Raw genomic sequence first — 26917 nt, 5'->3', positions numbered from 1 at the left:
ACAGCTTTAATAACTTACATTAGCTATGATCTGCCTACTGATTGTAAAGAATATAGAACTGGATCATTAATTACTTCAGAATCGTATTGTGAATTGTATCCTAAAACCATATTGAGAATTCGACAATTGCACACTCCACAAAAAGCTTCAAACAATCAAGTCCAGTTATTCTGGTGCTTCTAGGATACAGTGCAGGCGTGGGCCAGGTCGCTTTTACAACTGCACTACAGCTACTTCCAGGACAATGAGATAGCAGGCTACAGTAGTCCTGAGTGCTGGCTTTATGAGGTGCCATGCCGCAGCTGTGCTCACTTCAATGGCATTTGTGTGCTGCTCTTGTAGGAACACTGACACAAAGTTGGAGGGCTTGTCAAGCATAGATAATCTCATATCACGCTTCCTGTACAAAGAAAAATTAAGCGGCAACACCAAAAAGACATTAAAATATCAAAAGAGGTATGCTGTTCAATTGACATCCATCTTGTTATCTCAGGACACACATTCACACAGTGTCACTGTCAAACATCTCTCATGTTTTTGCTTTATATTTTTTTGGTTTGGTACCATAAGGTGATAAAGTCCTGATCTTTAGTCACATGCAGGTTAGGAAACTGACTGCCTTAGATAAATATATTTTAAAAAGTAATATCATTGTAGGATGCTAATTATATGAACTGTGCTAAAATAACACAAACAGCATTTTTCTGAAAGACCAGTCATAATAAGACCAGAGTTATAATAGGTTTCATTTAAAGTACCATTCAGGAGGTCCTGTGAGTAAACACATCCAAGAAAGACCAACACCAAACTTTACTAACCCCTCAGCTGGGGGGGTTCCATTAAAGTTCAGTCAGCTAACCCAGCCCATTCTAAACTGGCTGTTTACACACAACATTGTATGCTTGCCAACAGCTATTTCACTAAACCTCCACATACCACACAGTGGCTAACTCCACCCTAAAACCCAGTGGGCACCTGAGCCTCGATGTGAGAAAAAGAGAAAGTGGGATGAAAAAGGGAGTCATCGGATAGTTTGCGTCACACTGCTCCACGTTGGTGAAGACAAGGTTCACTAACACACACACTCCCTTAGTCTGAGCAGACACCCCAAGCAGATTTAGGCCTCCAGCTCTGTTCAAAGCCTCGACACACCCAAAATTCTTACCTTGACTCACGCTAGTACCAGTAAAACACTATTCAAGTAGGCCATTTATATTCATGTTAAACAAATCACAAGATCCTGTCCTACAGGACTGTCTTGTTTGAATTGTACAATGAGTCAGCCATTGTATCTAACATGGACTTACAGCATATGTTATGAGGTGGATGCAACCTTAATAAAATGCTAACCCGTGCCCATTCAAAAATTCACACATTCTACAAAATTCAACAAGACAAATCTAGATAACAGAGTCTGCATAGACCATTCGAGTGTAAACCAGCAGAGACATCTGGTTGTCAGAGGTGCAGTATCTAAGTGTAGGGCCTTTTCAGTGAGAGTGGTTCACTGTGTGCATGTGTGTGTGTTGGGGGGCTGTACACAGGTGCAGGAGTTACCTCAGTTAATGCAGCCATCTTAGTGGAAAGTAGTAATTTTTTATACATTTTGGGTCTCCAGTTTTGAAGCAACACAAAGTAGTAAGAGCTTAAAGTGTCAGACAACATCCATTCTGGTGGACACTCACCACTATAGCATGCTTGAGCTCAAAGGCATCATACTCTGCTGGGGTCTTCATCATAGCCAGCACAAGCTCCTCAAAGTGGCCTGTCAACTCCGACTTCAGGTCATGGATTAGGTCCTGATGGGCAGAAGAGAGAGAGAGAGAGAGAGAGAGAGAGAGAGAGAGAGAGAGAGAGAGAGAGGAAAGAGATTGAAGATATGAGAGAGAAAAAGGTGACAGATAAATAAAAGAAAGAGAAAGAGAGAGAAAGCAGAACAGGATAATATAAAGTGGAAGAAAGAATGAGAGTTATAGAGAGAGAGTGCGCAAGAGAGAGAGTAAGAAAGCAAGGAGGGTGTAGGGTTATGAACATGAAGTTCTTTCTAACTAATTACAACATGTAAGAAAAATAAAGGTGGGATTCAGGTGAAAGAGCAGGAGGTCAGTTAGAGACTGGAAGGTCAATTAAAAACTAGCAAGCCAGTTAAAGACTGACAGGTCAGTTTTAAAATTATTTTAAAGTACTGTTTTCTGGCTTTGCAACCATTGGACGCATGCTTTGAGCTGAGTGAGAGAACATATGACATTCCTGACACATCACTGTCTCTGCTTTAAAGTAAAGCTAATGCCGTGACTTGAGTCACTGGAGGAATTGCTTTCCCGTGGAAGTGCTCGAATGCGGCTGGACCTCTGTGCTGCTGGGCTCACCTTTCCATAGGTGGTCTTGTAAGCCTTCACCATGGGGACCCGCTGTTTATTGGAGCGGGCTCCCAACAACTCAATGATTGCATCCTCATTAGTGCCTGCAAGACAGCAAGACCTTCATCAACAATCGCAGAAACAAAAAACAAACAAATATCGAACAAACAACAAGCGGCCATCTAAACAACAAGCAATCGAATATCAAACAATAACCAGTTAACAAGAATTTGAAATTTAGCTAATGGTCAAAATAAGAATGAAATCCAAGGTACTCTCTGTATGGCTTTTCTGAGGTTTCTGCCATGATGAACGCTCACTGATGTATGCTAATTATGTTAATAGCTGTGTAATTGTGTGGAGTTTAAATGCCAGTTCTTGCTCACCAAAGCCCTTCATGGCCTTGCGGAGAACCTCCACATCTCGGAAAGGGTCGGCACCAGGGAAATCCTTTATGGTTCCACGGAAACCCCGCTAGACAACAACCCAAACACATGAACAGTGTCTATATAAAAGAGTCGGTTATATGACATGTTTAATTTAATGTTAATGTTGTGACACCATATAAGCAAAGCCGGAGGGAAAATATGTACCCTCAAAAACCCAGTGCTTGAAGAATGTTTATGAAAGTACAGATGGACACAAATGAACAGTGACAGAGTGACACAGACATTGTCAACAGGCTGGTTTCATGTTGAGCCAGGCAGTTATGGTGAGGTTAGTTTAAAGAGCAGCGATCATGACACTTCAATGCTGACATTGCATAGGTGAGTCTATGAACTGAGCCTCTGGTCCACCTTGTGTCAACATACTGACAGCAGGTGCAGGTGTGAACGTGTAATACAGCAGCAGAATGACGTCCCATGTCCATATCAAACACAACCAAAAGCAGGCCAACAATATAGTGTGAAGGAGGATATAGCAGGCATTACAAATATTCTTACTAGCTCAGTTACATTGCTTATTGGGTACTATATTTAATATTTCACAATTAATGTACTTTATCATCATCTAAACTTTGTAATCTCTGTATAATCATTCCAGTGTAAAGCATTATTATTATTTTTACTACTTCTACTACTACTATTACTCCTACTTTTACTATTAATACTACTACTATTATCAATACTTCTACTACTATTCCTATTACTGCTACTATTATTACTACTACAACAATTACTACTCATACCACTACTACTACTACTATTACTACTACTACTATTACTACTACTACTATTATTATTACTACTACTACTATCAATACTTCTACTATTCCTATTACTGATAATATTACTACAATTACTACTCATACCACTACTATTACTACTACTACTACAATTATTACACTACTACTATTATTACAACTAATACTATTATTACTATTATTACTACTACTACTACTATTTACACTAGTACTATTACTACTACTACTATTTACACTACTATTATTACTACTACTACTACTATTTACACTACTACTATTACTACTACCACTACTACTACTATTACTACTACAATCAATACTTCTACTACTATTCCCATTACTGCTACTATTATTACTACTACAATTACTACTCATACCACTACTACTACTACTATTACTACTAATACTATTATTACTACTACTACTACTACTACTACTACTACTACTATCAATACTTCTACTATTCCTATTACTGATACTATTACTACTACAATTACTACTCATACCATTACTATTACTACTACTACTACAATTATTACACTACTACTATTATTACAACTAATACTATTATTACTATTACTACTACTACTACTACTATTTACACTAGTACTATTACTACTACCACTACTACTATTTACACTACTATTATTACTACTACTACTACTACTATTTACACTACTTCTATTACTACTACCACTACTACTACTATTACTACTACAATCAATACTTCTACTACTATTCCTATTACTGCTACTATTATTACTACTACAATTACTACTCATACGACTACTATTACTACTACTATTACTACTACTGCTACTACTATTACTATTATTATTATTATTACTATGATTACCCTACTGTGCATTGTAACAAGTAGAGAGGACCCCTGAGGGCTGCTACCTAATGACTTTCCATGCAGAGACCTGCCATCCTGCAGTTCAGTCTATGCCCCAAGCCAACCCACCCAATGCAGTTCATATCTTTAGAACATCTTGAGCAACAGGATCAGGTGTATTACACTAGGGGTGTTAACTAAAGAAAGCCAACTTGCAGGTAGCTCTCTATTGCAACAATTGTATATACCCCTCCCACACTCCAACCATATGCCAAGCTACCATATGACATTATGATGTAGCAAGACTTAGTTGATTTAGAGTTGCTCTGATAATGAGTGCCTACTAACTACATACAGTTGTGAACATAATTTCCTCTGGACCTTTGCAGTTTTTTTTCATTTGTGTTGGCACACATTTTCATGAAATACAATATTAATATAGACTGCACTAAATCATTCAATTGTGAAATCATGTTATTTTCCAAGGGGTGCTGCAGTGTCCCTGCAAATCATCCTTATTTAGGGGTGCCTCTTTTGTTAAAATGTCTTCATGGATTCTGTCCTTTTACTTAGAATATTAAGCGTCATAATGAACTCTAACCAATAACAATCTTTAGGACTCTGACTCCTCACAGATTACACTGACAGGGTTGACAGAGGCCATTGCATCTCCCGTACAATGGGCATTCATCAATCTCTCAGGACTCATCACAAATTATGTGAGGAGTCTTAATGGACTTTGACCTATCATGGGTGAGAATGATGCGCTTACATTCATAGCAGGCACTGTAGGTGCACCAGGGCCAGACGGCATTCCTCCGCCATACCCAGGCATGCCTGGCATGGATGGGTTGGGAGTGGGGCCAGTCCCTGGGTATCCTGGCATTGACTGCTGTCCTGGTGCAGGACCTCCAGGGTAGCCCTGTGGCATCCCTCCTCCAGGCTGACACAGAACATAGAAACCAGGCATCAGATCTCCAAATAGTTTACATGGAGTTATACCACTAAAATGGAGTTAACGCACCAGACGTGTTTACAAGTACAAAATGATTAGCATTATATGAATGATATTAATATGACATCACATAATTTGAATGATATTAACCATACAATATTTATTAAAGAGTGTACTTACTGTACCATAGCCTGGCTGCCCCCCCCATCCACCTATAAATGTGGAGAAAAATACTCTTTACAACTGTACATTGAAGCCAAAAGCCATGTTTGCAACATACAATTCTCACAATATCTTAGCAATAAGGTAAATAAAATAATGATTTTTTATTCTCCTCACACCTGTTACCTTCCTTTACAAACATAACATTTAGTTACATCAGCTACCTGCAGGAGGCATGGAGGGATAAGCCCCTGGCTGTCCCTGGGGATAGCCACCTCCCTGGGGTGGGAACCCTGGGTATCCCCCTGGCTGCCCTGGGTAACCTCCAGCCTGAGGGGGATAACCTCCTGCTGCAGGAGGGTAGCCCCCAGCCTGGGGTGGGTAGCTTCCAGGCTGGGATGGATAGCCTCCAGGCTGGGATGGGTAGCCTCCAGCTTGGGGTGGGTAGCCTCCACCTGCAGGTGGGTACATGCCCTGCTGAGGAGGGTAAGCGCCGCCCTGGGGTGGGTAGCCATCTGATCCAGAGGGGTATCCGGGGTAACTCATCACCGGAAACTTTGAAGAGAGAACGACATACAGAAAGAGAAAAGTGGAGGGAAGATGAGAAGGGGGACAGTGGAAGAGAACATTAGAAAGGGAGAGAGAGTAAGGGAGAGATTGTATTGTTCTTGTAAACAGGTTTGACTTATAAACTCATACTGGCTGTTACTGTGCCATGATTGAAGACAGATGGAATCCCAAGCAAACCCCTCCCCTTTCCTGATCCCAACATAATGCAGAACCTTCCTAGTAGGGTTAACTATCTCCCAGGATATTAACTGAATCAGCTACACACTAGAACAAAGTCTATAATCGTCTTGCATAAAACACATTTATATAGACCTGAGGTGCGCAACATATGTCCCGCGGGTCAAACACGGCCTGGCAACAAAAGAAAATATCAAAACTATGTATTTCAGCCACCACAAATTCAATGGGACAATTTAATGAAAATGCGAAACAGTGCCACCCAGTGATTACTTTCAAACATTTTAATAGTTCTCCCACTTACTGTCTATTGCCAGAGGCAACATGAACCGAAACAAAACAACTACAAACATATCTTTGCAAAAACCAAGTAGAAGTAAAAATATATATATATATATATATATATTTTAAAAAAGGATGACTTTGAACATAGGAAATTTAACCCAGAATCGAGGTCCAACTAATTTTAATCAAACCACCTTTCCCTCGTACTGAAATTAAGAACTAGCATGTAAGGTTGACGGTGCTGTTTTCTCGTGAATTTGAAATAAGAAGGTCAAACTTTACACCAGATTGCTTCGGACTGGTTGGCAACAATAAATGACTAAAACGAAGTCAAAGTCTGACTACACAATCCTATTTTATGACAATTGGAACAGTTCTCTCACCTGCTACTGCAATCCTCAAAATAACAACGGAATATTAAAAAACACGTGGTGCAACGTAAAGAAGCAAGCACAAAATGTCATGCCGCGCTAACTGATGAGTTAACAAATCTATTTAATGCCAATGGGTTGCAGTTTTTGCAGACGTAACTTTGTACGAAAACAGTGGTCACTCTCTTCCTGGAAAATGGCAGTCGATTCCAGTTTACACCCCAACTTACGTAATATATAAACGCTGCAAAAAATAGGTAGCTAACAGAAACAGAATTGGCACGCGTTCAAGTATTAAACAAAATATTACACGAAATTCCGGCACCACGATTTCGGTTTCTCCTTTTAAAAAGGCATGCTAACTATGTTAGCTAGCTAGCTAGCGCCTATACTCCAGAGAGGTGAATAGGCTACTGCACTTATTAAAACTCTATTTTACCAAATCTATCCACCAAGTCGGCAAATCAAAACGAGGTAAAACAACTGAGCACCGTAAAGATTGAATCATAAAACATTAAGATGCCAATAAAAATAAGTATCAAAGCGAGTACAGAAATCAAGGAACTTACTAGATGTGATAAGCGAGATTCTGTTTGGAGTGAAGAAGGAAGTGCCAACAACAGTGATTGTCCTTTACGGTGGGTGTGTCTGTGGCATTCCTTCCACAGTTCAATGGGACCTTGAATTTGACAAAATGTAGCTGTGACAGAAAATAAGGTCGCAGTCTTGGCTGCCTTGCAAACCCCTGATATCGTCCTAGACCATTTGGCACTTAGTTGACGTATTAGACCAATATCCCAGGGTGTATGCTAAACATTACCAAATGTTTTACACATTCTTGTATGTCTGTTTTTACTTGTCCTGGCCTGTAATTAGATACATGTTGGGGTGATTCTAAATCCATCTTCTGAATAGGCGGATAAGCTATGCTATTAATACATGGTTTTTTAAGTAAGGTTTTTTAATCCTTATCCTTATCGTGTTTTCTGAGATGGAGTGTGGTCAGCGGGTTCATTTTCAGGAACATTCAGCGTCTTTTAAGTCTTTTTGTTACATTTACTAGCAACCTTTTAAAATCGGAGATGGCTGGTAAACCCTTACTATATCGGTATTGCATATTCAGGGTGCCTCCTTATTCCAGACACTCTAAAAGGCAACACGCCCTGACCTGATAATTTTCGCTGGTGTCATTCCCATTTCCCCTATTAGTTTTACCCTTGAAAAACGGTAAATACGCGGCATTGTATCGATGATTGAGATATGCTGTACGTATTAACGTTATTACACACGTTAAGAACATTAATCTGAGAAAAATAATCGTTTTTTTTTAATCTACAGTAACACTGCTTCTCTTTCAGACCATTTCCTTTAGCTATGTCGCTATATGCTAACAATATACAAAATTGTTTTTTTCAGTCTTCTAGGGGGAAACACTGGGCTACGTGTTGCGGTAATTAGTTACACATGGCTCCGAAACAATATTTATGTAATATTTTCTTGTATGGTTAAACTGAATTGAATTGGCATAGTTGTGAGCGTTGTCTTGCTCTATCTGTTCTTTGAGAAAGCAAATGAACAGAGCATAAATCTAGATATAGTCTAGATGTTTCAGACAACATTACCTGGATAACTCAAGACAAACATTTCGGCAATCCAATAAGATCAGAAAGAAGCAAAACTATTGGAAAGTGTTGTTTGGGGATTATTGAATTCGCACTGAAAACTCGCGTAGTTCTGACCGCCAAATTTGTGGTGATTTATTCAGCACCAGCAGATGGCAGTGTCCGCTTTGCGCTTCAAATAAATGTTACAACTTTTTATCTTCATATATTCAGATCATTTTATTTTTATAATATGGAGGATCTAAGGTAGACTTGGTGATAATCCGTTAGTCAGAAAAATTTGCCTTATCTGCAGATTCGGAAATGCTCAAAGCAATCACTCACTTCATGATATCGATGAACGACGATGTGTGCTTATTCGCCCGGTGCCTGTGACGCACAGTTTTCGCCGGCAAGCACTTACTTTCTACTCCATCCGTGCGCGGAGTGCGCCAGCGTCGGAATGGCATGAACTTTCCTGCACTGTCATTCTGCAACAATGTGTTTTAAGTAATCCAACGCATCGTACTGGGATCCCTGGCGGAGCCAAATGCAATATTGGAGCGGATGAAAAGACAGTCAGCTTGTTTCTAGAGCCCTGTCTTCATCCGTATGGATGTGAGAACACCTTGTGCGCGAACGGCGGAGCTGTGGAACCTCGGAATCCTGCAAGGATGAGTGTGATGCCCGCTATAGACTCCTCGGCATCCGGCTATCAGCCAGCACAACTACTAAACTGGGTCTATCTCTCTCTACAAGATTCTCCGGCCAATGCATTCGAGGCATTCAGACCCGAATCTAACTCACCTTACACGGATCTAAAGTCCAGGAAGCCTGGCGATGAAGAGTTGGATTCTTCACTCGGCTCCAGCTATCTGAACAGCTTCATGCGACTGCAGAGCGGCGAGGTGAGTGGGTTTCGGGACGTGTGTTTGTTTTTTAACGTCTTAGAAAAGACGTGGGGTAAATGTTAAAAATACGGCTTTGTTAGCTCATATCAGCTTGTTGGTCCTGAAGTTTAATCTCTTATTTATATTTAAATACAATATTTAATATATATAACACTTTATTTTTATGTAAGCTTTAACATTCTGAAATGAATTTGTCTTTTCCAAAATTACATTAATAATCGCATAATAATTAATATTATGATTCAGATTTTGTGTTTGGTTTTTTTGTGCGTGTGTGCGCGCGCGCAAGCGTGCGTGCATGAGTTGGTGTGCATGTGTGATGGTCCTTCCCATCTCTGGTAATGTTTTCTCATTTTTGCAATATGTTCTGTGCTTAAACTGTGTGGGATGCTTCTGGTAAAACTGAACTCGCTGATGTGTCTGTATTCATGCTGCTGTCTCCTGTGCATCTTCCCTTCTTTCCTCATCACTGTGGGCCCAATGAGTCATTATGACTCTTGTCCAAGGTCACCATGAATGGTGGTAGAGGTAGATATGACCATGCCACAGCCCCCCGGAGCACCCAGACCTGCCGTTCTCACTCAGTCCAACAGCGTCCTGTAGTCTTCCACAAGTTCTTTATTCTAACTCCAGTCTTCTTAACTCCAGTGACAGGTCCACCTGCCCTCCTGTGGTTTTCCTTGCCACAACACACCTGCTCCAGCTCTTGATCTTGGTAATGAGCTGATGGATAGAGTCAAATGGGATGAAAGAACCCCAGGACTTGAGTTGAGAGCCCCTGCTCCATGGGGCTCAGTGCAGCACCCTTGCACTCCGTGTTGTGGAACTCTTACCATCTGTTCCACTGCCTCATTGCAGGGTGCTGTAATTATTGTGTGCCATGACGTTTCTATAACAGGCTTAGAGCTTGAGGCAAGTGCGCCGGGCCTCAATCTAACCCTGATCCAGTACAGTTTTATTTAGAAGTTTACATTTTAGTTATTGTGCCACTGTAGATGGATGTCTCAAACAGAGTCTGTGCAATTATCTACTGGACATTGTCCAGTAAAATACAGAATCTGGAAGAAACTCTGAATCTCCTTGAAAGTTTGCTGTCGTTTCATCAGACCCAAATGTGTGGGTCATGTCAACATTTTTTCTGAAATAAGGTTTAGTGAAACTTGCCGGTTTATATCAAATAAAGCCAATGGAATATTAAGTCTTGTTTTCGTCATTTGCATTTACAGCATTTAGCAGATGCTCTTGTCCAGAGAATCTACTATAGTGATTTGTTGTTTCAGTGGACATCAAATTGTCGGTTCCACTACTAATTGTGATCAGTAGTAATTTCTCATATTAAAGATACAAGATTATGTAAGTATTTTAAGAATAATTTAACTTTCGGCCTACGTATTCTTTTACAATATGTAAGAGTGTTGGCTATAGACTAATCAATAAGTTCAGTACAAAATTGAACATTTTAATGTTACAAAGTAATTTAATTGCAGTTTATTTTAAATGGCAAACAGAAAACCTAGACACTCATCTATAAGAAAAAAATGTTCTCTCATTGGGACCTGGAGAAAGAAACAATTAAGAAAATAAGTGTACTTTCATGCTTTAAATTTGGATTAATGGTTGACATGATGGCTTCTTAGGGAGGTGTTCTTGGTATGTGAGTGTGTTTTCAATGATGGTCCCGGTCTAAGATGATAAGGTTTATGATGTTAGAGCTGCCAGAGTGGTTCACTGTCTGCACACTAAATCTTACATTACAGGAGGCAGCTCACATCTGCTCTAAGACTACACTGATAAAAGCCAAACGGACCACAGCTCAAAATGCTCTGTGAAAAAGCAAAACAAAAAAGAGGTCCACTGGATTAACAATGTGTAGAATGACTTGAATATCTTTGGTATATGGAAAGAGTGGTACAAAAAGATATTTCTCTGCATCTTTAAAAAGTCTTTGCAGTGAAGTTTTAGTCTCATTATGCAGAACCACTAATTGTTGTTTGAAAGGTTTCTGTAATTTGTTTAACTGCTTTGTTTAGGAAACATGCAGAGGTGTTGATAATTTCCAATCTCTATACAGAAAAGAGAGGACTGTGATGCAGTTTATCACAGTGACTATACTACTACTGCTAATAATAATAATAATAATAATAATAATAATAATAATAATAATAATTATAGCACATCATATTGGAAACCCCCAATACTGTGTACTTTTCCTCACAGACTCTACTTACTTCCATAGAGGTTCAGGGATGGTGCTACTAGCCATCAGTTTATTATGACTCAAACAAACATGGTTTAAGGAGTACTGCTATGAACCCAAGAGAAACTAAATGACAGTTCTATAATGGACTCCCCAAAAGTCCTGATGGGTTAAAAAAAAAAAAAAAAACTCACAGAGCCTGTTTTGTGTGTGAGTGGTTGCAGGTTAGGTTCTCTTCCCAAAATCCTAAAAGCTCTCCTTGGCACACTGCACACAGTTTAAAAAGTGAGTTTTCTTTCTCTGCTTAACAAGTGTTTTCTTTCCCATTCTCTCTCGCTCTCTCTCTCTGTTTGTGACATTCTTCCCTCACTCACTTACAGAAGTTGCAGGAGTGTTCTAGATTCTGAGCATTTACAAGAGCATTTTAGAGCATTTACAAGTTAGCAATGAAATTAATCCTAAGGCTTTTGGTTAGTGATTTATTGGTTGATTTACGGATTTAATTTCTGGCACAGCATTTGTCCATGCCATGACGAGCTCTGTGTTTTCTGTGGAGGACATGTCTCTGCACTTTCCTGCAGTAGGTCCAGCTGTGGGGAGCCTTTTTTCTGGTGTTGCCCTAGGAGTGTGTGAGTGTATTTATGGGTGCAGGCTACACTTCGGTGCCTGTCTCCTCTCACACAATGGCACAGATTGTGTCCTCTCAGTCACAGAGGGGACAGCATGTGACAAAGCAGTTCTGTCTTCCTGAGGAAAAGAACCACTTCCCTCTCTTTCAGAGATCTGCTCAGATCTGGTAATAAAGACAGCAGTGGAGCAGAGTGAAAAACCAGCCCACGTCAGATGAGACAGAGGCCTACTGACAGCCTTCCATACAGCATGCACACACACACACCCACATGCATGCACATACACTCACCCACATGCAAGAGATATACTCTTAGATGCAAATATAATTTCTCACACACACACACACCCATCCAATCTCCCTCTCTTTATCTTACATTATAAAGATGACTGCTGTATGCTGGAAATGCTATAAAGAGTACCATAGAGATGGTACTGTACAAAGTATGCAAAACGCTGTCAACAGCAAAACCGTGCACACACAAACAAACAAAGAATTGTTTTGTCATAAACTCCGGTTGACTGGCTCCAATCACATGAGAAGTAATTTACTCTAGGCCAGTGGGTCCCAGCTCAGAACAGCTGCAAAATACCTTAATCCATACAGATGGTCTCTGTCCAGACATCTGAAGCATATTTCCTTGATAATGGAGAATCCAGACTTGGTACAGATTGTATATCTGAGCATGCACCATCTTCTAAATGTAACATGGAATAGAAAACAATTATAATATACCCACTCATCAGCCTCACTTTGTGTCCACCCCCATCCCCGTCTTTGTCTCAAGAATGGTCCACGCTCCTCTAAATGTGTTTGCTCGTGTCTCTGTCTCTGTCTAGATGCTGGGTAGAGGTCTATATAAAGACTCCTCCCCCTGTGGGTCCATCACTAACATCGTGGACAGCCTCAGCTCCCTGACAGATCACTTCTGTGACCTATCAGTGAACTCTGAACCCCGCAAACTCAGCAAGAGACCACCACCCAATTACCTGTGCCACCTGTGCTTCAACAAGGGTCATTACATAAAGGATTGTCCTCAGGTAAACCCCATCTCTCCTTAAGTAAACTTACCTGAACTCAGCTAAATGCTCCTCCTAACTTCTAACTGTCTATCATGACTGATGACATATGACATAAATTTTTCTCTGATCTGTTGCAAATACAGGCCAAACTGTTGTTTGAGTTTTTGACACATCTAGCCTTGCCACATAGCTTGTTTCAGCCTCATACATACTAAGCAGCAGCATTCCTTCTCAGTAGCCAGCACTATGCACTAACTCCACTCGCTCATCAGCGAATGTTATGGAGATATCTCACGGATTCTAGTAGCAGCAGAGCAGCAGGGAGGGGCTTAAGGAAAGAAGGAAGTGTGTCGGTCTTTGCTGGCTAGCTACAGCCATGCTCATCACCTTCACAGACCAGAGAGCTGTTTGGGATTAGAAGCTAATTAAATGAAACACAAGAGTGAGAGCAGTGTTAGTAATTGGTGTTTGACAGGAGCCTGAACCGGCCAAAGCAGAATCAGCACCTGGAGCACCTCACAAAGAGAAGGAAAGCTGCATGAGAGAGACAGGCATCATAATATTGAGTAAACTGCTGTCTGCATATAAGTATATTTAGGAATAGTTTTGACAGTCTCGACAACATAAACAGAAGCACCGTATCTAGATAAAAATGAGTTAGTGATAAAATTATTCTATTGTATTCAGTTCTGCAGCTGATTGAAGAACCTTGCCTTGTGAAGTTCTCCAAGTTTGGAGTGGGTGTAGCAGAGATTGAAATCCCACATGGTTTAAAATTTAGGTGTTTGGTGGTATGGAGAGTCTGATGGTATTGGAGAGCCAGATTGTGGTGAAAGGTCAGATGGCGTTTGAGAGTGTGATGGTATTGGAAAGTCCAGTGGTGTTAGTCTGATGGTATATTTTGGTGTATGACGCTGAGAAGCACATTCAAGCTCAGTCCAACTGGATTAATGTGAAAGTAACAACTCAGAGGGTGTGTGTGTATATATATATATATATAGGCTAAAATCCTCTTTCTTGGGTAGTCCCACAATAACACTCCAACACTTTACAAACCAGTAAAACAGCAAAGCCCCAGAAAGAGCAGGAGAGGAGGTCTGCTCTGGCTCTGTGCATATATGAGGGGGAGAGGGGAATTCTTGACATTCTCGATCAGTACTGAAAGTCTGTTCCATTCTCAGCTTTCTCAAGTGCTGCAGTGGTTGTACTAAACTGCCAGTGGTAGAGCCAGGGAAGATGATTGTTGTACCAAACCCCACTCCTGCAACACCCAAATCCCTGCAGGACCCGGTTGGCATGGCTCAGGACCTCCACAGCAGCCACCGCACTTTTCTGGTGGTCCTCTGGACTGCTGCCGGTAATCCTGGATGAGGTGTGGTCCTTACAGAAGAACTAAGAGGCATTTACACATCAGCGGACTTAAGGCACTTTTAGTATTTATTTGTCATCAGTAACAACAGCAATCAGCTTCCACATGATATGAACCTTCTGATTCTTGGTGCAGAGAAAGTCAGAGATCCACTTTTTAAAGTGCATGCTGTAAATCTGTGTGTGAGGTTACTTTTAGTCAGGTGTTCAGTGTGTGTGTGTGTACGTAGGTGTGATTACAACAACAGATGTCTCTACCGTGGGACAACAACCCATCCGAGGCCTGAAACCCATTTGATCCATCTGCCCTCTGTGACATCACCATGTTGCCGTTAGAATGTTTGGGCATGGGGATTTAAAGCAGCTCTGTCCTTTACTAGTGAGGACAAGTGTTATGTAATGCTTTTCTACCAAACATGACCATTTGGTAATCTCTCCCTCTTATTGAAAAAGGCATAAAGACCTTATGTTTAAGCACAAGAAATACTGAGATTTTTAAACTGTGCAGTGACCGACACTTTTGAAGCAATGGAAACAATATGCTTTAGAGAAAAATAAGTCTTCAAACCCATTTCATCATCATGGGAACCAGCCAAGCTTGATTAGGTCTTCATCAGTCAGTGCTGAGTCAGCCTCCACTTACCTTTTACCCTGTGCGGTAGTCTGCACGCTTGAAGGCAGACAGCATCCAGCTCTACAACACATTCTTCGGCTCATACACTGCTCCAGTGGAGAGAGCTGCCCTGGGGCACTTCCTGCAAAAAGAAAAAAAAAAAGGGCAAGAGGAAAACGTGAGGATGGAGGGATGGAACTGGGAGAAAATATTGTATTAGGTGACACAGAGCTTCCCACCTCCCATGTTGAGTTCCTGTTTAAATTCTAGTCAGGATGACCTGGAAAACAGCATGGTGACTGGGCTGTGATGTCTGAGGTTACTCATACAGTGCATGGTTGAACTGTCTTGCTTTACATTTGATTGGGTGTGTTGTCAAGAAAGGCTGTGGTATTGCAGCAGTCAGACCTGGCTTCTTATTTGCCATCCTACCCAATGCATTTTTAACTACTGTAACATTTGCAGTATTGATATTGCACACTGCATCATGGCCAACCGCCCATACTCATAATGAATACGGTGTGGGTTTTTTAAAAAATTGAATCAAGGTATTTGTGTGATGACAAATGTAAATATTTTAGTCATGTTGCAAGGCTCACCCCTATGCTTTTAAAGTATCTCCAAAACATATTGCAGTTGTTACATGGAGGGGTACCAGCCATACTTTTTCCATAGTGTGGAGCCCTAACACCAGCAACCCTTTTGTTGTTTCCTAGGCTATGAAAACTGGGTCCCCTTGAAATGTATTATGTACACAATATAAAAGGCAACAGCATAATATGCTTATTGCCTTATACTGCAACAGCCTAGCAGGCCTAAAACTGGGCAAACAATCTGAATAGGACTGTAGCCTAGCATTTTTTGCCAAGCAACAATTTCTTGATAACTTCTGAAACTAATTATCATGATTATATACACATCATTTTGCAGGCCTCAACTCAGGTTTCCCATGGAATAATTCAATTCATTTTATTCGCTTCAAAACAAGCTGAATTAATAGTAAATGAATTTGGGTTTTGGCACATTTAAGTGAAGATTACATGAAGCCTACATTCGTACAAATCAGGAATTTAAAATACTGCTTTTAAAGATCCAGACCAGTCCGGGCAAACTTGTCTCTGGGAAAAGAAAGCAAGTTGATCAGTAGTTTGAGAACACTTGTTCTGAAACTATTTGCAGGGTAGACTCAATTGCTGAAGCCTGTGATCATCTGAATTGTCATATGGGTCTGCAAGTCCACAGCACAGGGCAAGAGCTGCAGAGAACGCCATCCCTTAGACTCACACCACCTGAATGCAGAACACTCCTTGATGAACCCTTTAAAAATCCTGGAGGCACAAATTGGTTACACCCACATGAGTTATGAGTAGTTAGCTACACAAGTAGTGGGGGAGGGATGAGACTGAATTATGCAGGTTCTCCAGAACAGACTGGGGCACTCCAGTGGTTACGTGTTACCTTCAAGCACCCTTAATTTCTCCCTTCATCACTACAGAAGGTTCAGAAGCTGAATTGCCACCTTCCTCATCCAGGAGCTGTAGTTTGAGCTGGGGCAGGTCACCATGAGCATCTAAATACATAACAAGTAGCTGTAAAATGTAGTCATGTCATACAGAAGACAGGCAACACATTAACCCTAGCCAAAATTAAAGTTGCAAGTACAGTGGTCATCCAAGCCCTGGTAGTTTTGTCCTGACAAGCATTCTTTTGAAAGACACCATAATGTCAAGAGCACTCAATGATGGCACACATGATGGCAACAAGCCAGTTTCACCTTGCTGCTGTTGCTGTCCTGGGGAACTTAACACTACAACATGAGGTGTTTGGGCAAGTTTTGATTATCAGGAGAAACAAGCCACCAAAACATGTAAGGAAAAAAGGAAACACCAAAATAAACTTACGCAAAAGATTCGGTAGACCAATATCAAAGAAGATTAGTCACGTCCTTGACTCGACCGGCCATCTCACCTGGCCTTCATTAACAATAAGTGTTAATTTATTGTGTGCGCCAAACAGCTAATCTGCTGTTACGAGCTTGTTGGATGTGACGAATTGTAATGTAATCAGTAGACATAACACCTTTATTATTTGTTCGACCTCGATAGCTTCTCTTACGTCGTAGCGCTCCTCCCCTCTGGGAAATGAACGCCAGATTGACGGAGCGATAAAACGCGATGCTTTTTGTTTACAGTTGTCACTTTGAAGTGACATCACTTGCTTATGTAACACATGTCAACGGCTCATTATGTAACGGGATTTCATGGCAGTTTTGTTTAACATGTGTTAGCAGTTAAAGTGTTGCTGAATACTTTACTAACATGCAGTCAGTAAAAAAAAAAAAAAAAGACGTTACTTTAAGATAAACTATGCAACTGTTAAACCGACAAATCAAAAATGCAGCTGCAGCTACATTAATGTTATTCCTGATCACTGCAGTAGGACTGGATGAAACAATTTTGTGATCCTAGGCTATGAAAAAATTGAAGCCGCTGTTAAATGAAGAGTTTATTTTCCAATGTAAAACAATGCATAATACGCTAATCGCGAAGCATCAGGGAAATAAAAAGAACAGGCACGCAATCTAAACAAGACTATAGCCTAACGTATGCTAAAAATTATAGTTGATTGACCACATTGTAACGCACACTGTAAAAAAAAAGTTTTACGAAATGGTTAATTGAGGAGTGTTATGTATTGTGATTGCTTCTCTTGCTGCGTTTTTCTTTTGCTGACACCACTCTCAAATTTCCTAGGTACCATCATACATTTTTTCTATTTTATCCGATGAAATGTTAAACGAAAAAGGAAAAAAATCTTCATATATTTGCACATTCTCTGTTTCACGAAATGGCATGAACACTCGAAGCAGGTGCCGAATTGGGATGCCAATTTGTATTTTTTAACCGATCCAGGCCCCATGCGCTCGTGGTGTTTAGACTTGTCCCTGCTGTCTTGTACTGCTCAATGCTGAAGAGCTACAAGACAAATGTTTCAACACACGCAGCTGCCCACATTACCAACCGAAGCTTTTAACAGACTCAAGGCTGTGTTCAAATGACACAGGAGCTGCTGTAACAGTGTGATATACAGTGTAATCCCCCCTCAGTCCCAGCAGGATCTGGTCCCCTGAGGATCTCTGCCTGCTGTGGTGTGAGGGACATTTGAGATTGTGTGTCCAAATATGTTGGTGTTTATGTTTGCCAGACCAGCTGCTTCCATCTCTCAGAGCAAAGCTTAACACTGTTGCATAGCCAGACCTGAGCTAGCCAATGGTAAACACTAAATGCTAAAGCCTGTACCCTCACTACTACTGCTAAGAACAATGACCCATGCACCAACCAGCTATTTAACAGCTCCAGGTTGCAGGTTGTTTGTCCAGGTCTGAGTTTATTCCATGCTCACTTTATTCAGACCTGACCCAGGGTTTCCTAAATCCATCTCTGGAATATACAAGTATGGGACAGGGTGTATTTAAGCAGGAAAAGACGTTAAATCATGCAGTGCAAAATTGTATTAAAGAAACAGAAATTAAGCAGTAATCACCTGGGAGACCCCATAGCAGAGCAGTGTTCTCCAAAAGAACAGAACACAGGTACTGAAAAGTCTGTGGGATAGCAGTGTAATTACATAATGCAGTATGTCATGAGCTGATCTGGTAACAGCAAAGGCAGCTTTGTTTTATAGGTGATAGCAATTACCTACAGCTGGAGCAGTAATTAAAGTTGCATGTTTGTTCGGTTTAATTTAGTACTGAAACAGCAAAATAAGTACAACATTCTCATAACCTCTTCTCATTCAAAAGCAGTGCTCTATGTGTTTGCAATTAGGATGTTTATTGCACACATCTGTGTTTCGAGCAGTGTAAACGGCCTGTGCTTTACACTGGGCAGTTTAAGGCCATAGCAATCCTGCACTCTCCATGGGAAGATGTGGAATTACAAACAAGAGTCGAGGGTGATTGACAGCACATTACTCAGGCCCCAGCAGCTGCTGTGCTACAAACCCCACTGCCCACTGGTACACTCACACACTTACCACCCCAGCCATTCCCTTGCTTTTGATAACTTAGGGCCAGTTTTCAGTTCAGTTCAATTTGAGAGGGAATTAAGTACATGTCTCAGATAAGTCTCAATAAGTCTCACACAAGTACATTTTCTATAAACTCTATTTATAGGTGAAGTGTCAGTCTGGGGACACTTGTAACCTGAATATGAAACAGGGTAATAATAGGCAGTGAGTGTCATCAGAATTGTCATGTAGACCTGCTCTCCAGACCTGATTCTTCTGAGGTCATGCAGACATGTTCTGATTGGCTTGTAGCATTGAACCGTCTCTGTGTCCGTCTCTGTCTAGAGCTTCAAACAGGTGTGTTTGAGCTGTAAAGAGGTGTGGTGACACATGGCCTGCTGTGCTTTTGCACAGTTCTCTATGGACTTGGACTGAAATTTACTGATGTGTCATACCCTTTGGTTATTTACTGGATTTGAAATGTAGTCTTTCAGTGTACCATAGCTTTCATTAGTGGCCTAAAACACTGGCTATTACCTCAGCAAGGTTTTGATCAAGTGATTTTTCTCCCTGTTCCATTAGTTGTAGATGTGCATGGTGATAGTAGAGAAACCAAGCCCTGTTCCAGAGCGTTTCCATCCGGCCGGATATGACCTGACCTGACCTGAAAGGCCTTGTGAGCAGACATAATGTGAAAACATAAGAAATTAATTTGGTGCTGACTTTCCCCATGTGAGAACACAGAGCATGATAAACAAAGAGAAACCTGTGTGCAACAGTGAGAGTTTGTGTGTGAGTGTATGTGTGGTCAAGAAAGTTTCTGTCAATCTGTCCATTATTGCTGCCATTCATGAAAAGATGCTTAGTGTATGTGTGTGTTTTTTGGATATATGAGTGTATGTTTCAGTAGGGATATGTTTAATGTTTAGTATTTAGGAGTTTAGGATTAGTATGTGTTTAAATGTTGCAAATATGCAGGTGTATGTTCAGTGAGGATCTAGATCTTTAAAGAGACAGTAATGACATGTGACAGATTTGTGGAAATAATGGCTGCTATGCTAGTTGTCATTTTTGATGGCAATTTTTGTCACCTATCAGTTTGTCTTCCAGAATTCCAGGGAATTGGAATTGTGAGGCTGGAGTAAGCCAATCAGGCCTGCTGTAGCCACACATTACAAATGGACCACTTTCACCTGAACTAACCTTCCTCTCACTCTCTGTTCCACTATTTGGCTTTCTTTTTCTCTTTCCTTCATCTGTTCTATTCTTCACTCCTCCGTCTCCTCACTTTTTTTACTCCGACACCCACATCGTGAGCCTTCTCCTATCGAGACTGCTGTAAGTAAGCATGTTTGGGTGAACTCTAGTAGACTTCATTGCAGAACTCATGATGACATGAACGATAAAATGATTACGGTTCAAGCTGTTCCAAACCACAGGAACTGAAATATGGTAGTGTTACGTGTGCCCTGCATATCTGTACATGTGTGTGTATTTATCACTATATCTGTGTGTGCCTGTATATGTGTGTGTGCTCCCCTGTGAAACAGCTGCACTCCTGTGACTAAGCCAAGCCAAACACAGCAGGGGAAAGGGATCTGGCTTAGTGAGCATGGAGGAGAACACACTCCTGCCTATCTCCCCTTTCTTTGCCCCCCAGAGATGCGCATGTGTGTGTGGAATAGGGGTGTTCCACTCCATTGTTTACGCTGATGAGTTCCAGATGATAGAGACAGCCACTCATTGCATAGCACAGGAACGTGAAAGCCCGTCAGTATGGAATTCTGGGAGAACAAGGCTGTTCTAAGTAAAATCCTGTTAACAGTAATTATCAAACCATAGCTTTAGCTAAAATGGCCATTGCTGGTGCTGCTTTGTGGCTAAACCAGTGGGGCACAGAACCTGGGAAATCACATCATCAGGCAAAATGGATTTAATGAAATCTAATAACCTGGGAACTGCTGTCACCTGCTTCTAATTAGCATTTTATCAGAAAAGAGTACTAACACAGTTTGGAGAGAAATATCTGTAGTTATATTGAACAATTTTAGTGAAAGTTAATATTTTCTCTCTTGCTCTATGAGTGTGTGGGACTTTATCATGAGCAACAATGGAAAGAATTAGTGTTCTGTCCTTCACTGCAGTTTGCAGTCTGCCACTAGAATCAATGTTCTGTGCCTGTGTGTGCGCACGTATGTGTGTGTGTGTGTGTGTGTGTGTGTGTGTGTGTGTGTGTGTGTGTGCATGCATGAGTGTCTTTAACAAACGTGTGGGAAATCAATACAGGAAGGGAGGCAGTAACTGATAACTAGGATGTGATAAGATCAAGTGACGTGGTGCCACTTCTAAGACAGTGATGGATCACACAGCTGCATTCGCCCACAGTACATCATTCTGGTCACTGGCTGCAACTACAGGCTGTAAGCAGTGTCTGGACTGAGCAGTAAAGGCATGTAGGGAGTAGGAATAGGAGTGCGGCTGCAGTTCTACCAGTAGCTTAACCCATTTGGAATTAAAGTTGAGGGTAGCTGTGCAACGCTGTACCTATATGGACAAAACTATTGGAACACACCTCTTAATCATTGAATTCAGGTGTTTCATTCAGTCCCATTACCACAGATGTATAAAATCAAGGTCACATAGTCTGTCATAGGAATGTCACTATTTCTGCAAGTCAGTTCATTAAATTTCTTCCCTCTTTATGGTCAAGTGTTTAAGAACCACAGCAACTCAACCACAAACTGCCAGAGCATGTAAAGTATAGTTGCTGAGTGCTGAGGCACATAGCATGAGAAAGTCGTCAACGCTCTGTTAACTCAGTAACTACAGAGTTCCAAACCTCCTCTGTCTAAACATCAACACAAAAACTGTGCACCAGGAGCTTCATGGCATGGGATACAATGACCGAGCACCTGCCTGCAAGCCTTACATCACCAAGCACAATGCAAAGCATCGGATGGAGTGGTGTTAAGCACACCGCCACTGGACTCTGAAGCAGTGGAAACATGTTCTGTGAAGTGATGAATCACACTTCTTTATCTGTTGGACAAGTCTGGGTTTAGTGAATACCAGGATTATGTTACCTGCCTGACTGCATTGAATCAACTGTAAAATTTGGTGGAGGAGGGATTATTCTATATGGTTGTTTTTCAGGGATTGGCCTAGGCCCCTAAGTTGCAGTGAAGGGAAATCTTAATGCTTCAACATACCAAGACATTTGGACAGTTACATGTTTCCAACTTTCTGGGAACAGTTTGGGTAAGGCCCTTTTCTGTTCCAGCATGACTATGCCCCAGTGCACAAAGCAAGGTCCAGAAAGACATAGTTGGGAGTGTTTGCTATGGAACAACTTGACTGGCTTGCACAGATCCCTGACCTGAACACCATCGAACACCTTTGGGATGAAATAGAATGGAGAATGCGAGCCAGGTCCTGACTTCACAAATGTTTTTCTGGATGGATGGGCAACAATTCCCAAAGATACACTCCAAAATCTTGTAGAAATCCTTCCCAGAACAGTGAAAGCTATTATAGCTGTAAAGTGAGGGGGCAACCCCATATTAATGTCTATGGATTTAGAATGGGATGACAGAAAATCTTCTGTAGGTGTAATTTGTAGATGTTCCAATACTTTTGTCCATATAATGTATCTTAGTGTGTCACTGTACATGTGTTATAATTTTGGTTGTCATCTGAGAAAACTCCAGCTAACTCCACATGAGAAAGGGGGTGGTGGAACCTCAAAGCAAGTGTTCCACATCATACAAAACATTCCTTGTCATATTTCAGACTAATCCTTTTCCAAAAGTGTGTGACACTTTTTAGAGTGTAGGATTTTGCTCTTCATAACCTGATGAAAATTTGTACAACACTCATCAAAAGGTTGATGACATTAAGCTTCTGCAGAATACTCATACTGAGCATGTTTTCTTTGTTGGTTGGTAAAAACTAAACAGAAATTCTCTTTTTTATCTTGTAATACTGACTTTTTTTCTGTGATGTCCAGTAATCAGGTGTATAAACCAGATTTGGTACAACATCTGTTTCCATGGGTGCTTTTTAATAATACCTTTTTACATTTCTTACATTACTTTTTTACAAGTACTTATTTAGGGAAAACCCACTTTTAATAACAAGAATGACATCTTGAAATATGCAAAATATGCAATAGGCCTGTATAAAATACAAAATATACACAAATGTATTAATAAATTGTTGGTTTATTCTGACAAATATTTCTCAGCTGTTTTTTCTTACTTCCTAACCTTTTGCAATAGTCTATGTGTGACAAATAGGAGATGATTCTTATATGAAATAGTAATATGATAAATAAACACCATAACCCTGTAATTACTTGGAGAAAAAATATGCATGAGCACTTTTTTCTCATGTCCTTTTGTCCTCATATTCTGTTTGGAGTTTAAAAGCATTTATCTGGGCACTGTTTAGTCTGGGTGCTGGAGCACACCAGACACAGGCTCGGCTTTTGTCACGTACTGCCTGTCTGTTCTGATTTCACTCTTTGGCTGTTGGACCAAGTGTCCCACAGTGCTGGACTAGGTAACCTGCTTTACACACATAGACACAGACATATGCACAGGCACATGAGGAGCTCTAAAGCACTACATACATCTTCCTTACAGTTTTGTATAGACCTTGTTTAGAAACTTTAAACAGTATGTGGTAAGAAAACTGTATTACAGTCTGATGTCACAAACCTAATTTTTCATACACTACTGATTGTTCACAACATTATGAAAGTGTGTTGAGGTTAGATTACATAACATTTCACTTCCCTCAAACAAACCGTGTAAATTTTAGACTCTGAACAAACCTGGGAGTGTGTGTATGTAATACAATTTGTGTAAGGGTTTTTATTCACTTAGCCCCCATGAAAACTAAAATTGTCTCCTTCATTACTGCCTATCCCTACTACACTACTGAAATATATACTATTAAGTAGATTAGTCATTGACTGGAATGACTCTATAAGAAAAGTCTCTATCCAAGCTGAGAACTATAAGCAGCATGTATCTGCCACCAAAGGTGTCCTAGACACTGCTAAGTTGATTCCACCCTTATTAACAGTGCTAATGCACACCCCACCATCTATTTTCAACAATGACCAAACTATTTAAACCCACTGAATGTACTATAGATGCTTATTCTGAACTCTGTCATTCTTTCCCATGCTTACTTGAAAATAAAATTTCTAAACCTCATTGATCTCTACAACTAAAAATGTCACTTCCTTTACCTCCCTGACTATTCATCCTTTATCCAGCAACTTGCCCTCTTTTTGTTTTCTGCTTTTGTTGAATCTTCTTTCATTGCTGATAGCATTACGACTTCTAAAACTACAGCCTGCTCTCTTGATTCCCTCCCAATGTACTTAACTAAAGCTTGTCTCCCTGCCCTGGTCCTTCATCTCACAGCTCTTGTTAATCAGTTGCTGCTTCATGGCCAAGTTCCTTCGGACTATATGATTTCTGCAGTTACCACTATACCCTATCTATGACAGAAAATATCAATCTAACTAGTTATTAAAATAAAAACTCATCTGACTTTAATAACCAATTTCTAAACTTTCATTCCTGTAAAAAGGACTCCTTGAAAGAGCCATTGCTAATCAACTCCAATGTAGCAGCTGTTCGCCTCAAAGAAAAGGGTGCAGAGAGTTTTTTAAATGGTTGCTTAGATTTCTTGAGCTTGTTGGACTTAAAATATCGTTAATTCCTTGATGAGCATTGCGACAAGCACTGTAATGAGCACCATGAAAACTAAAAGATGAAGAAACAATGGGGAAAAAAATAGAAAGATATGTATAGTTTCACCAGTTCAAATATGTAACACAAATAAACTTCTTGACTTTAATTTAAATACCAGTAGATACCATTTAAACACCAAAAAAAAAAAAAAAAACTGGCGGGTTTAGTGACACAGCAATAAATGAACAAACTGAAAACTTCAGTGATGCTACAAAATACACAAACACCACAGTTTCTTGCAGCCATCAGTTCAGTATTTCTCAGTGTGCCAAGGGTGCAGTATTTCTCAAAGCTCTGTGTAGTGTTTAACCCTTTTCTTAATCCAACGTTATGTGAATGCAACAGCATAAAAAATGGCAAAGTAACTTCTCAGCAGACCTCTCAGCAAAGAAAGGGTGTTTGTTTGTTGTCACACAATGGGTTCTACAAGGCTCAGTTCTGGGGCCACTCTCGTTTCTTATCTAGATAGTTCCTCTCAGACATAACATATGTTTCAAACTGGATTTCCGTTGCTATGTGGATGACATCCAGATCTATCTCAGGACTGAATCAATTAAACATCAACCACGTAGTCATTTAGAAACATACCTTTCAGAAATTAAATTCTGAATAGCCCACATCTTCTTAAATTAAGTAGCAACAAGACTGAGCTCATGATTATTGACTCGTAATTAACCTTCAATAAAACTGGTCCTTGTTCTCTTGCCATTGATGATGTAGTTCTGTCCCTTTACCCCTGATGTGAATCTGGATGTTGATCTTGATACATCTCTCATTCAATGCACATTACTGTTGTGTTGTATTTCTTTTATCAACTGTTTAATATTGCTAAAATCCTACCATGCCTTTCTCAGTCAGTTGCTGAATCTGCGATTCATGCTTTAATCTCTAGCCACCTGGACTATTATTACTCTCTCCAGACAGCATTAGCTCTTCTTCCCTTTACAAGTTTCAGATAGTCCAGACCTCTGCTGCTCATATTCTGACTCACACCTGGTCACATCAGCACATTATAACCATTACACTCCAAAATCTTCACTGTTAAATATTACATACATTTCAAAATCCTTCTGCTCACATGCAAAGCTCTCAACAATCTTGCACTTCTTATCTGTCTCATCTTCTTCTGTACAAATTTCTTTGCTCCACACCCTTGGAACTCTCTCCCCTCACATGTCCGCCAATGTAATTCTCTCTCCATATTGAAATCCAAAGAAAAAAACATAAATGTTTCCCCGGCCTTCGACCGATCTCAAGCCTAATCTATTTCTGACTTTCCACTGTGCTCTTTTCATGTCCTATTTAATGTTGTCTACTCCTGTATTATGTTGATTGTGTTTTCTTCTGATGTTCTATGTACCCTGTATTTTCAATTGTAAGCATCTTTGGGCTCTTGAAAAGTACTATATAAATTCCAATAATTAAAAAAATTATTAAGGTTATTATAGCTTCAGATGGTAAGATATTTTGACATATATACAAGCTGAAATGTATGTGAACACATTACATCATCACTAATATACATGCTCATCAGAGGCATACATGCTCATCATTGCTGATCCTCGTGAAGTCAATGTTTATCTTTTTATATCAACGTTATGGGATAGATTGTGCAAGACGCTATTGTGTAAAGCTGGTTAAGCCTTGAGTTGGCCCTACAGTAACTCTCTGTAAGTTACTGTTCTAACCTTAAGTCTGTTAAAAGTATGGTAAAGTCACCTTCAATTTATACGTTTTAGATTGCACACTTTGCTTTCTTCTTTGAAAGCCCATGTTCATGAAGCCCTGAAAGCAGCCCTGACTGTTGTAAGCTTTCCTAACTTGTGTTTTCATTGCTGTGCACTGTTCCAGCCTCTGATCTCAGAGCTGTGTGCTGTGT

At 40.3% G+C, this 26917-nt stretch overlaps 2 protein-coding genes across 3 annotated transcripts in view; one reads left to right on the top strand and one right to left on the bottom strand.

Annotated features, from left to right (window-relative positions):
- Positions 1-7707, bottom strand: part of anxa11b (annexin A11b) — a 16157-nt gene extending 8450 nt beyond the window's left edge. The window contains exons 1-7 of one of the 2 annotated variants that reach the window (XM_027028474.2): positions 7492-7707; positions 5744-6074; positions 5538-5569; positions 5175-5345; positions 2747-2834; positions 2370-2464; positions 1686-1799 (exon numbers count right to left, since the gene is read on the bottom strand). In XM_027028474.2, the coding sequence (XP_026884275.2) occupies positions 1686-1799; positions 2370-2464; positions 2747-2834; positions 5175-5345; positions 5538-5569; positions 5744-6065 (822 nt within the window). In that variant the 5' untranslated portion in view covers positions 6066-6074; positions 7492-7707. Of the gene's footprint in view, positions 1-1685; positions 1800-2369; positions 2465-2746; positions 2835-5174; positions 5346-5537; positions 5570-5743; positions 6075-6934; positions 7111-7491 lie in introns of those variants that run through there. The other variant, XM_027028476.2, reaches the window with a different exon arrangement.
- Positions 7708-8948: 1241 nt separating this feature from the next.
- Positions 8949-26917, top strand: part of LOC113589030 (zinc finger CCHC domain-containing protein 24-like) — a 25574-nt gene continuing 7605 nt past the window's right edge. The window contains exons 1-2 of the mRNA XM_027028477.2: positions 8949-9431; positions 13099-13299. Of these exons, the coding sequence (XP_026884278.1) occupies positions 9198-9431; positions 13099-13299 (435 nt within the window). The 5' untranslated portion in view covers positions 8949-9197. The remainder of the gene's footprint in view (positions 9432-13098; positions 13300-26917) is intronic.

Source organism: Electrophorus electricus, chromosome 14 (assembly GCF_013358815.1).
Source record: "Electrophorus electricus isolate fEleEle1 chromosome 14, fEleEle1.pri, whole genome shotgun sequence".
NCBI classification, from domain to species: Eukaryota; Metazoa; Chordata; class Actinopteri; order Gymnotiformes; family Gymnotidae; genus Electrophorus; species Electrophorus electricus.
This window is presented reverse-complemented; position numbering and strand designations above follow the sequence as displayed.